General features: G+C 38.1%; 1 protein-coding gene across 1 annotated transcript in view; it reads right to left on the minus strand.

Moving 5' to 3' along the window:
• Positions 1-10951, minus strand: part of MAPK9 (mitogen-activated protein kinase 9) — an 86556-nt gene extending 75605 nt beyond the window's left edge. Inside the window, exon 1 of the mRNA XM_042782621.1 lies at positions 10830-10951. Within this exon, the coding sequence (XP_042638555.1) occupies positions 10830-10951 (122 nt within the window). The remainder of the gene's footprint in view (positions 1-10829) is intronic.
• Between the last annotated feature and the right edge of the window lie 2239 nt (positions 10952-13190).

The raw sequence follows: 13190 nt of genomic DNA on the forward strand, positions 1-13190 counted from the left end.
AAAAAGATTACAGTCTGCAGTATGGATTACACCTTAATATAAAGAAAACAAAAGTCCTCAGAATTGGTGCAATAAACAGCTTCAAGGTGGATTGAGAAAAGATTGAAGTTGTCAAGGATTTCCTAATACTTGGTTCTACAATCAACACCAACGGAAGCAGCAGTCAAGATACCGGAAGACATACTGAATTGGGCAAATCTGCTGCAAAAGACCTCTTTCAAGTGATGAAGAACAGAGATGTCTCCTTGAAGACTAAGGTGCGTCGAACCCAAGCCATGGTATTTTCAATACATGTGAGAGCTGGACAATGAATAAGGAAGACCGAAGAAGAGTTGATGCTTTTGAGATGTGGTGTCGGAGACGAACACTCAAGAGTACCATGGACTGCTAAAAGAACTAACAAATCTGTCCTGGATGAAGTGCAGCCGGAATGCTTCTTGGAAGCAAGGATAGCCAGACTTTGTCTCACCTACTTTGGTCATTTTGTCAGAAGGGACCATTCCCTGCAGAAGGATATCATTCTTGGTAAAGTGGAGGGTCAATGAAAAAGGGGAAGGCCCTCAACAAGATGGCTTGACACTGGCTGCAACGATGGGCTCAGGTATAGCAGGATAGCTAGGCTGGCACAGTACCATGCAGTATTTCATTCTATTGTGCATAGGGTCACTATGGGCTGGAGGCAACTTGATGGCACCTAACAACAACAACTAAACGTACAATTTAGTGACACTGATTACATTTTTTGAATTGTTCTTCCCTCAGTAATGTAAACTCACTGACTTCCTAAGGTTCTGTGGTGTGATAAATTACTTAGTGTGGCTTTTCTACCCATAAGTCTTTGTAAACTCCAAGGTAGAATTTGCCATGAGCAACTGAGGAGCTCCTGATTGCTAAAGTTGCCCACCTGGGGTATTTCTGTTGGGAGTGGCACAAAACAATGTTCTGGGAGATTCCTACTCTCTCTCAGGTGTTTAGAATTCTGATGTTATGATTGGTTGGTTGGGCCACTCTGCCGGGGTCAAAAGGAGGCCTCTTAGAGGCAGAACTCTCTCTGACTGATGGCTGAGGAAGGATGCACCCCTGAGAGATATGTATTGCTGGGAAAGAGACACAAAAGACATGCATTGCTGAGAGAGACACCGAAAGACACATATTGCTAGCAGAGAGACTGTGAGAGATGGCGGGCTGGGAGAGAGACTGGGCATTTTTCCTGAACTTGAATTGTAGCCTGGTACTTCCCTAATAAACCCCATAATCTGTGAGTTCTATGTGGCCACTGCAGTGAATTACCGAACCCAGGAGAGAGGTGGTCGGTGCTTTGGGAGGAATGGTTGGTGAGAAGGCTAGAGGGAGGCAGAATATCTAGCCTTGCAGTAACAGGCCTTCGTCTACTGATGGTGATTCTGTCTTCCTCTTGAGGGGTTAGAGGAAGTCAGAACATGTGGCCTTCTTGCCCTTTTAGCAGGTTCCTATCTAATCTTTCAAGTTGCTGTTGTCAATTTGATTCCATATAGACAGTTCTTAAAAGAGCATAATGCTCAAGGCAGATCTCTTTTTACTAGTTAAGCAAAACCACTGTTCAGTGTTAAAATAACTTGAGGGGATATTTTTTATTTAAGGTTTAAAGTTTAAAAATTATCTCAGGATCATAGTTTCAGTGGTTCATCCATCTTCCATGGCTCCAGATAGTCTAGAGTCCAAGAAAACTTGAAAATCTGTTCTGCATTTTCACTCTTTTGATCAAGATTTTTCTATAGAATCTTTGATCAAAATGTTCTGTAACAGTAAACAGGCATCATCTAGTTCTTTGGGTCCCATAGCAAAGGAAGCAGTTGTTCATGGAGTGAATTAGCCACACATTCCATATCCTCCTTCTGTGTCTTACTCTCCCTCTTCCTCTGTTGTTCCAGGTGATCAGAAGCCAACTGTTGTGCCTTGGATGGCTGTTTGCAAGCTTTTAAGAACCCAGGCACTACACAATGAATCAGGAGGCAGAAGAGAAATATTAAATACATTATGAAACCATGACCCTAAACCTCCAAACCAGGGAACCAAATCTCATGAAAGTGTTTGGTTATACATAAACAGTTTCAGCAATTATCATTATTATTTTTTGTAATCATTGTAAATATATCTATTATACTTTTGACAACTCAACATTTTACTGGGTACAATTTATTGACAGTAATGACAATAACTGGCTGTGCAACTCTACCCTAAATCAATGGGACTTTTCCAGCACCATTAACCCCCCATTTTCCCCTCCCTCCTGCCCCTGGTAATCACTAATAAACGTTGGTCTCTATACATTTGTCTTTTCTTGTCTTTTCATATAACTAAGATCATACAATATTTGTCCTTTTGTGATTGACTTATTTCGCTCAGCATGTCTTCAAGCTCCATCCACAGTATAGTATGTATCAAGACTTCATTTCTTTTACTGGCTGAGTAATATTCCATTGTATGTATCTAACCACATTTTGTTTACCCATTCATCTGCTGATGGACATTTAGGTTGTTTCCACTTCTTGGCTTTTGTGAATTGTGCTACAATGAACAATGGTGTACAAGTGTCTTTTTGAGTCTCTGCTTTCAAGTCTTTTGGGTACATACCTAGGAGTGATTTTAGTTTTTTAAAGAACTGCCATACTGTTTTTCACAGCAGCTGTACCACCTTGCATTCCCTCCAGAAACAGATAGGGTTCCAATTTCTCCATATCCCAGCCAACATCTGTTATTTTGTTTTTTCCTTTTTAAAAATGTTTTGTCATCTTAGTCATCCTAGTGGGAGTGAAATGGTATCTCACTGTGCTTTAGATTTGCACCTCTCTGATAGCTAATGATAGGGAACATCTTTTCATGTGTTTGGTGGCCATTTGAATGTCCTCTTTGGTGAAATATCTATTCAAGTCCTTTGCCCATTTTATGATTGCGTTGTCTTTTTGTTGTTGTCAATGTTTTATATATATTTTGGTTATTACATTTTTTGTCAGATATATAGTTTCTGAAGATATTCTCCCAACTGGTAGCTTGTCTTTTGATGAACAAAAGTTTTTAATTTTTATGAGGTCCCATGTATTTATTTTGCCTGTTGTGGTTTGTGCTTTTGTTATTATATTAGATAATCCATTGTTGAAAGCTAGGCCTGATAGCACTGTCCTTGCTTGCTGGATCTGTTTCCTTGTCTGTTGTTTCTGCTCATGTTTTGTTCATGTTGTATTATCTCCTTGTATACCTAGTTATTTTTGACTGTATGCTAGACCTCACACTTGTAGAAATAATTTGATATCTCGTATGATGCTAGGAGCCCTGGTGGTACAGTGGTTAAAGCGCTAAGATGCTGAATGAAAGGTCAGTGGGACTGTTCAAACTCTCCAGCTGCTCAATGGGAGAAAGATGTGGCAGTCTGATTCTGGAAAGATTTATAGCTTTGGAAAAACTATAGGGCAGCTCTACTCTGCCCTGAAGGGTCTCTATCAGTCACAAACAACTCAAAGGCAATGAATTTGGTTTTTGGGTATGATGCTATCTTCCTCCAGGGAGAATTTACATAGCAATTTGGGTCCACCTCAGTAGAACTTTATCAACTAAGAGGCTTTGAAGCGGTCTCTCTAAAGGCATATCCTCTTCTGACTTACCTTTCATGCCACAGGCCTCCTTTATGGTACCAATTCAAAGCAAAAAAAGTTCACTAGGCCCTCCCACTCCTTTGAGGGCCCTGGACTCCAACACGTCTCCTAGCCTCAAAAGGCAATCCAAAGCTTTCAGCTGCCTGCTTCATAATTTGTAAATGCCAAGGGAAAGATAGCCTCCAACATTGGAGGTAAATAATGAGCTACTTACACATTGTGCATGGGGTGTGTGTGTGAAAGCCAGCTTGCACAGTTACTTCACACATGTACTTCTAATTAACCTCCCTGTTTAAGCTTTCAGTTTCAGTCTCATCTTCTGTATTTGTCATCTCCATACCCACAGCCTCTTTCGGGTTCCACTATAGATAGATTCTCTTTTGTTGCAAACGCCTCATCCACTTATTCTCTTTTTCTGCTCTGTTTTATCTGCAACAAGCTTTCAACACTTTATAAAATTGTTTTAAATCCCTTATCCACTGATTATTGCTCTCCTATTTTCTTTGTTTAGGTGCTTGGTCCATTATCTTAAACCAGAATTTCCAATTCATTCACTTTAGAGGTGAAATTATTAAAGCCCATAAAGACGTGGACTCACCCAAGGTTACAAAGAACTACTACTATGAGGATAAGAGATGAACCAAGAACTCAAGTCTCCGAAATCTCAGCCACCTTATGCCTTATATCATATACTTCCTTTTTAACAGAAATTTTATTGTGGATATTATTATTATTTATTTTTATCAACGGAGAGAAAATAAAACAGTGTAAGGACAGGCCAATTTCCTGCTTGTGTAGAACTAGAGGAAGCAAAAAGGAACAGGAGCTATACTGATTATTTCATGCTAAAGCTGTAATTGTCACTTCTAAGTACCACCAGATCTATTATTAAACACATTTATTAAAAAGGTTAAACACTTCACAGAACTGTTTCATTAAAACAGAAAAATTGTTACTATTTTGGTTGAACTTGATATTTTACAAGGAAAAAGAAAACCTGAATATACATATGAAAGAAATGTACCCACATGTTCCTCACTGGAACTATCAGACCCTGTAATTACTTAATGACTTCACTATATAACTTAACTGGTTTTTATAAATACTTCAAAACTATAAACATTTTAAAACTTATTTTGCTAATAAATTTTATTAACACCTTTTTAAAGAACAATAAAAAACAGAAAAACAAGTAAGCTTAAGAGAACTTCAAAAATAACTCAAATTAAGAGTCAGAAGATTTGATTCTGGCTTCAGCTCTTCTATTAACCCTGTACAATTCACTGGTTCTACCTGCATTATGGTTTACATGTCGCTCCCCATGTTTTATAAAGCTCTCATTTAAAAATAGATGACTAATGAATTTCTCTGGTAGCATAGTGCCTAAGGTACTTGTCTGCTAACCAGAAGGCTGGCAGTTCAAACCCACCACCCACTCCTCGGCAGGAAAGTTGGGCAATCTACCTCCACAGTGATACTGCCTCGGCAACCCAAGGAGGGGTTGCTATGAGTTGGGGCCTACTCGATGGCACACAACAACAACAACAACAATGAATTTTGGAAGCCACATAATGTGGCTATTGTGATATTTTATTTGTCAAACATATAAAAACACACATGCCCCCATAACAGTTTTCTATTACTGCTGTAATAAAGTACCACAAACTTAGTGGTTGAAACAACACACATTTATTATCCTGTAGTTCTGGAAGTCAGAAGTCCAAAATGGGTCTTATGGGGCTAAAATCAAGGTGTCAGCATGGCTGAGTTCCTTTTAAAGGTTCTTGGGGAATATCCATTTCCTTCTCATTTCCAGCTCCAAGAGACTACCTGCACTCCTTGGCTTGTGGTCTTTCTTATTTCAATCTGTACTTCTGTCAGCACATCTCCTCTTGATTCTGACCCACCTGCTTTCCTTTAAGGACCCTCATGATTACACTGGGTCCATATGGGTAATCCAGGATAACCTCTTCATCTCAAGATCTTCAATTTAATCAAATCTGCACGGTCCCTTTTTCCATGTAAGGGAACATATTCACAGGTTCCAGAGACTAGGGCATAGATATTTTTTGGGGGCCAAAATGGTCACTAATAATTTAAAAGTATACAAAATAAATAAATAAACCAAACTCACTGCCATCGAGTTGATTCCAACTCATAGTGAACCCCTTTGGATTTCAGAGGCAGTAAATCTTTACGGAAGTAGATTGCCCAGTCTTCCTTCCATGGAGTGGCTGATGGTTTTGAACCGCCAACCTTCTGGTTAGCAGGCAAGTGCCTTAGGCACTCCACTACCAGAGCTCCTTATCCTAATGTTAAAATATAACTACAAAATGAACCATCAGATTGTCCAAACAATTAAATGTATAATGGCAATATTTTTAAAAGGAATACAGTAAAAGAAAATCCAATTCCTAGTATCAAAGTAGTAGCTTACCTGTTGAGTTTATTTTAGGAAGTTCTTTTTTTTTTTTTTGTTAAGTAACAGGAATGTCACATTGCCAGATTATTTCCCAACCCTACTTGGTGTCTCAGTGTCTGATGAAGGATGAACACAAAAGAAAAAGAGGGGAAAAGGAAGCTAAAATCACTCATAAAGGATTTACTTTCCCAGTTAGAACATTAGATAGGAGAAGACCACAAAATTATTATTATAGCTATAAATACAAACTATTCTTGAACATAACAGTCATCCTATAAAAATAAAGAAATTAACTGTGAGAATTTTTAGACAGGTATTTAATGAATATTTATTCATTATTATTAAGATTCCAACCAGAGGTTAGATAAGAATTCTGGTCATACCAAAAAGTATCAGTGGTTCAAAGTCATTAACAGGCCAAACAACAATACAAGCAACAGGATCCTGAAATGTCAACAGGTGGGTTTTAGTCTCAGGCCTGTGAGATGGGGGAAGGGAATGAGCCTTCTTTGTCTTTAATTTCACCATTTATAAAGTTCAGGTTATGGCAGAGCTCATAATGATTCAACAATATCCACTATTCAAGTCACTATTAACCTTCAGAAACAAGTGAAGGACAAGCCAGTAGATGTAAATGAAGCCCACACTTAAAATGCTGCCTCCCTGCAGCTGTGAACAATTTCCGCAAGACTACTTCTGGAGTGATACCACCTCAAAAACCCAAGGAGGGGTCGCTACGAGTCAGATACGACTCAATGGCAGTGCGTTTGGTTATATATGTATGTATGCGTATCAATCAAGCATTTGGTTCCATAAGAGAAAGGCTTTATTCAAAGCATGAGTTGAGATTATTTGGGGACATTTCATAGACAAAAAAAAGTCTTGAAAGACCAGGGACAGTGTTTGGACAGATTGGGAGTTTTAAAGGGTGCCCAGGAGATGAACAGAGACAAAAATGATGTAAGTGGAAACCAACATAGCACATTTCCAAGGAAGGAAGCAATGGAAAGAACAGGTTATATGGAAGTCAAGGTTCAACAATGGGGTTCCTCAGGTCCTTCCATCACTGATGAGGAAGAAAGGAGTCTAACTTACATGATTAATAGCTCTTACTCTAGCCAAACAGAAGGACAAATAAAAAGACCATTTCCTGGCATGAAGTATCCAACACTTCTTTTTTTTTTTTTTTTTGAGGAATTTTAAGCATAATGTTAATATTGAGGATACTGTTCAAAATAAAGGCAAGAAAAACCCCCAGAAGACATGGGGAAATATGGAAAAATTTCCCTCCTGTCAGTGTGAGGACTGCCACTCCCAGACAACCACTGCTGCAGTTCAGTGGGCCTTATGAAGACTCAAACACAGAAGGAAGGTGTACTGTGCTGAATCATGCCCCCTCAAAGTTCATGTCTCCTTGGAACCTCAAAATGTGACCTTATTTGGAAATAGTAATTACAACTGTAGTTAAGAGGAAGTCATACTGGATTAGGGTGGGTCCTAAATTCAATATGACTGGTATCCTTGTAAGAAAAGGAGAGAGAAAGACACAGGGAAAGAATAACATACAGGACAGAAGGCCATGTGGCAAAAGATGCAGAGACTGAAGTGATGCAGCTACAAGTCAAGGAATGCTGGCAACCACTAAAGCCAGGAGAGAGACACGGAGCAGACTGTTCCCTAGAGCCTTCAGAAAGAGCATAACCCTGTTTATAATTTCATTTTGGACTTTTAGCCTCCAGAATTGTAAGATAATACACTTCCGTTTTTTCTAAACCACTGAGTTTGTGGTAATTTGTTGCAGGAGCCCTGGGTAAGGCAAGGAGCAGTCATTCCCATCTCACTGGCTGAAAGCAAACAAGCACAAGGCTCTGTGAGAAAGGAGCAATAAAGTAATAATGGAAAACCAGGTTTTCCAAGCATCTAGGCCCAACTCCTATGATACCACGTTGCCTAAAGGGCAAAAGATGAAACACCCTAGAAGTCTAAGAATAATTTTCATAATTGTACAAAAATTTTAAAAAACAAAATACCAGTGATCTGTATCAAGTTACTCAAGTTAATCTGTCCATCCAGTAGTGCATTTTACTGCTAACCAGAAAGCAGGCAGTTCAAACCCACCAGCCTTGGAAAGAAGATTGGGCAATCTACTTCAGTAGAGATATGGCCTTGGAAACCCAAGGAGGGGTCACTATGAGTCTGAATTGACTCAACAGTGAATGAGTGAGTGAGTAAGTGAAAGTTAACCCAGCAAACAGTTTTTATTTGCTTGGGTTACAAAATTGGATGAACTAATGACTTCAAAGATCAAAAAACAACACTGTTAGCTGCCAGTGGGCTATTTAAGAGAACTTCCTCTATTGGTTCAAAGTAAAATATTCTTTGAGAAAAAAACAGCAAAATCCAGTTTTTGTATCATTCCTTAGAATCAAATATCAAGCTATGAAAATGGGGATTTACAAAATAAAAGTATAAAGGACGTTAAAATTTTAGGCTCAACATACTTGTCTCATATGTGAGATGAAAGCTACTCCCATAAATATTAATAAAAGCTGTCATAAATTCATTTAAATGATGAAAATATTAAGAGGTAAGGGAAATTACTGTTAAGATTCAGTCAAGTATAACTTAGACTACTAAAACAAAAATACAACACATTTTACATGTAAGATAATACGGAGTTTAAATACAATCAGCAATCACATATCCATAAAAAATAGCAAATATTCTTTGTTTAAGGCATCTTTTAATTTAAAAACTTTCAGAACTTTCTATTCTATAATTTTTACCATCGGTATTACCTAAGGAGGTTTGGTATATGAACCCGCCTGCTGCCACTGAGCTGATTCTGACTCTTGTTGTTGTTGTTACGTGCCATCGAGTTGGCCCTGACTCATAGTGACCCCTCCTTGAGTTGCCGAGGCAGTATCACTACGGAAGTAGATTGCCCAGTCTTCCTTCCGAGGAGTGGCTGGTGGGTTTGAACCGCCAGCCTTCTGGTTAGCAGTCAAGTGCCTTAGGCACTATGCTACCAGAGCTAAAGGACAGAGTAGAAATGCTCCATAGGTTTTCCCAAGTTGTAATCCTTATGGGAGCAGAATACCACATCTTTCTCCCATGGAGCAAATGGTGGGTTTGAACTGCTTAGCAGCTGAGTGCTTTAACCACTGCACCACCAGGTTCCTTTTGGTGTGTGATGGCATATTAAAATTCTTTATTTCAAAACAAGAATTTTCAAATGGGAAAATACACATCTATAATGAATTATTTTTATTTTTTAATTTCTCTTTAGAAAAAAAGTAACGTAGCTAAACATCAAATAAAAGTAACGTGAGATTTTATTGTCATTTACTGTTGCTGTAATGAAGTCATTCATTTCTAATGCTCACCCTTTATGAAACTTTGTTTTACAATTAATTTCTGTCTTCTAGTCAGCCTATTAACATAGTTATTACATTAAATGTCCTTGAGATCAGTCTTGTCAAATTACCATCTAATTTCAAACAAAAGATGGACTATAAATCAAAAGAATATTTGATTTTTTAGAACCTTTTTAACATCAAAAATTCAAATTTTGGACCATTTATTGACTTTAAAACTTCTCCTGGCACATTGGATTTAAGTACAGATATAACAAGTTATTGTTTGGAAGCTAAGATCGCCACTAATTTTAGATAGTTTTGAAGACTGTTCCTTCTAAACAGCCACTTCTCTCTCAAAACCTTTTCTGGAAAGCTCTGGACTGAAATCTTCTCTTAGCTACCAGGGCTGCCAAGCACCTAGGCCAAAAGAAAGCACCTGATTTTCCTGATCACATTTATCTAGAATGCATGGTCAGTTATAAACCACTGGATGAAGATGCTCAAAGCTCAACACCTCTAGAGGAACACATAAAGTCCCCTACAGACATCCAAAAAGATTCCCTTTTATCTTGAATTGCCTCTGCCTGCTACCTGTCAACATTAGATGGAGTAGTAGCTTCATCAGTTTTTTTCAGATACAAAGACAATCTTGTTTTTATTCATTTCCCATCCCTCCCCCAAAAAAAGTTTTGCTCAGAAAAATAAGGGATAAAAAGTTTGGGAAGTGCTGATAACTGTAGTCTAAAAAACATGTGAAAAACTTTACCTTTAGCTGGCCAGTGATGTTGCAGCAGCTGACTGTCTTACCATGCAAGAGACTAAGTTCAGGGTCAGACTAACGATTCTGACGTCCTGGGCTGGACACATAGTTGAAGTGAGACACCAAGGAAGAGACGGCCAGCCCAACCCCTCACACAGCGTCCCTTCCTGGTTAATCCATGGGGTGATAATGAGACTGACTGGCCTCATCCTGCCAATGAATGGCAAGGCACTGCAAGGATGGCGCCTGGAAATGAATAGGAGTGATTGGGAATAAAAGGGGGAGGGGGAAAAGGTGGCCATGATGAAGAAATAAATAAAACTCCAAACTTCTGTTACAACTCACTGTCATACCTAACACTCTGATACCATAATGAAAAGGGGGAAAAGAAAACAAACAAACAAATAAAAATAGAAACAAAGAAAGAAAAAGAAAAATTGCTACCTATTTTAATTTTTGTAGCATTCTAAGACTTTGGGTTTGTAGCCTACAATCTGACTACACAGAACTAGAGAAAGAGGTTGATTCAAGTTAGCTCATAAACCTATAGCACAGAAAAGAGTACTTTTATCATCAGTGTTTTTAAATTCTGATAGCTTTGTTTTACTTTTTACTGTAGCAAAAACTCAATCCTTGCTATGAAAACAGACCATACTTACCAAACGATTCCTTGAGCTCCAGAACCAATTGGTTTCAACTGTTGGTAGCGTTTTAGGACAGTGAACGTTGAGTCTGCCACTTGAACACTGTAAAACTGACTATCACATTTACTGTCACTCATGATGTAGTATCATACAGTATTCCAAAGAACAGGGATAGTCGTCAGATTCCTTAAAAGAAAAACAGAACAAAGATATACTCTTCCTGAAATTGTATACATAGTTCACCTAACAGCATTTCAAACTTATCAGTATATAACAGAATGTGGCCATGAGTTAAAAATTCACTTTGATCACATTCTGAACTTAACACATGAAAAATGCAAAGCATCTCAGTGGTATAAGACCTTCATGGAAAGAAGGAACTTTAAGGTACAGTGTGACCATATTTCAAGGGACTAGATGAAACAAGTAACAATCTTTGTTGGAAATAATTACACATTTTTACCATCTATCACAAGACTACATCACTATATGCTTGTCATTAGCTTGTTTCCTTGGGGTAACAGTTTATGCCTAGTTGTCTCAACTAGAGATGGAGGTACTGTTTCAAAATTATCACTTCTAGAATTGCTGCAGGAAAACAAATGGACCAATATTCTGCTAAGTTTTCTACTAAGTTAAAAAATTCAGGTTAAACTGATGAACCAGAAAACAGGATTGATACATCAAAGTGACTTTAAAAAGGGACTTGTATCTAGAATATATAAAGAACTTTACAACTCAATAATAGTAATAATAAAAATTGTCAGAACAGCTGGATTTCCACATGCATAATAAAGTAAGACTTGTAGCTCATATCATATGAAAATTAATTCAAAATGGACCAAGGACCTAAATAGAAGAGCTAAGACCACAAAACTTTTCAAAGAAAACATAAAGGTAAATCTTTAAGACTTTGTATTTGGCAATGGATTCTCAGATATGACACCAAAAAAACACAAGCAATGAAAGACAAAATAGATAAATTAGACTTTACCAAAATGAAAAATTTTTGTACATCAAAGGATAATATCAAGAAAGTGGAAAGAAAATATACAGAATGGGTGGTGGAATATTTTGGAAATGGATAGTTGATGGTGGCACAACATGAAAAAATATCATCGAAGTCCCTGAGCTATAAATGTGGAAGTTATGTTGGCAAATGTCTTGTTGTGTATTGTTTTTACCACAATAATAATAATAAAAATCCACAGAATGGGAGAAAATATTTGGAAATCATATATCTGATAAGAGTTTAATATTCTGAATATATATAGGACTACTTCAACTCAACAACAAAAAACAAACAACCCAATCAAAAAATGAGCAAAGAACTTGAATAGACATTTCTCCAAAGGCAATATATAAATGGCCAATAAGCACATGAAGAGATGCTCAATGTTATTAGACATTAAAACCAAAATAACCAAACCTGTTGCCATAGAGTCAATTCTGACTCATAGAGACCTTATAGGACACAGTAGTACTGTTCCATATGGTTTCCAAGGCTGTCTTAGAAGAAACACAGCCAGACTGCTCCTTAGAAACGAAGATGGCAATATTTAGTCCCATGTACTTTGAACACGTTATCAGGAGGGACCAGTACCTGGAGAGGGACATCATGTTTGGTAAAGACCAGGGTCGGCAAAAAACAGGAAGACCCTCAACGAGATGGACTGATGCAGTGGCTGCAACAATGGACTCAAACATGGCAATGATTGTGTAGATGGCACTGAACCAGGCAGCATTTTGTTCTGTTGTACACAGTGTCGCTATGAGTTGGAACTGACTCAATAGCACCTAACAATAACAGCAACAATCTTTATGGAAGCAGACTAGTACATCTTTCTCCCATGGAGTGGCTGATGGGTTTGAACTGCTGACCTTCTGGTTAGCAGCCAAATGCTTAACAATGTGCCATCAGGGCACCTTCATTAGACATTACAAAAAAAAAAAAAAAACCTCACTGCCACTGAGTAGATTCCAACTCACAGCGTCCCCCTTTGAGTTTCTGAGGTGGTAAACCTTTACAGAAGTAGACTGCCCAGTCTTCCTTCCGTGGAGTGGCTGGTGGGTTTGAACCACCAACCTTCTGGTAAGCGGTCAAACGATTAGACATTAGGGAGATGCAAATCAAAACCACAACGAGATACTACTAAAAAATCAAACCATGCTCATTGCTGTCTAGTCATTTCCGACTCGTAGTGACCCCTCCTTGGGTTTCCGAGGTAATATCACTACAGAAGTAGATTGCCTAATATTCCTTCCAAGGAATGGCTGGTGGGTTTGAACCTCCAGCCTTCTGGTTAGCAGTCAGATGCCTTAGGCACTACACCACCAGAAAATAATTATAATAAATAAACAGAAAGTAACAAGTAT

The sequence above is a fragment of the Orycteropus afer genome, unplaced genomic scaffold (assembly GCF_000298275.1).
Source record: "Orycteropus afer afer isolate SDZICR_OR568_19922 unplaced genomic scaffold, OryAfe1.0 scaffold00393, whole genome shotgun sequence".
NCBI lineage: Eukaryota > Metazoa > Chordata > Mammalia > Tubulidentata > Orycteropodidae > Orycteropus > Orycteropus afer.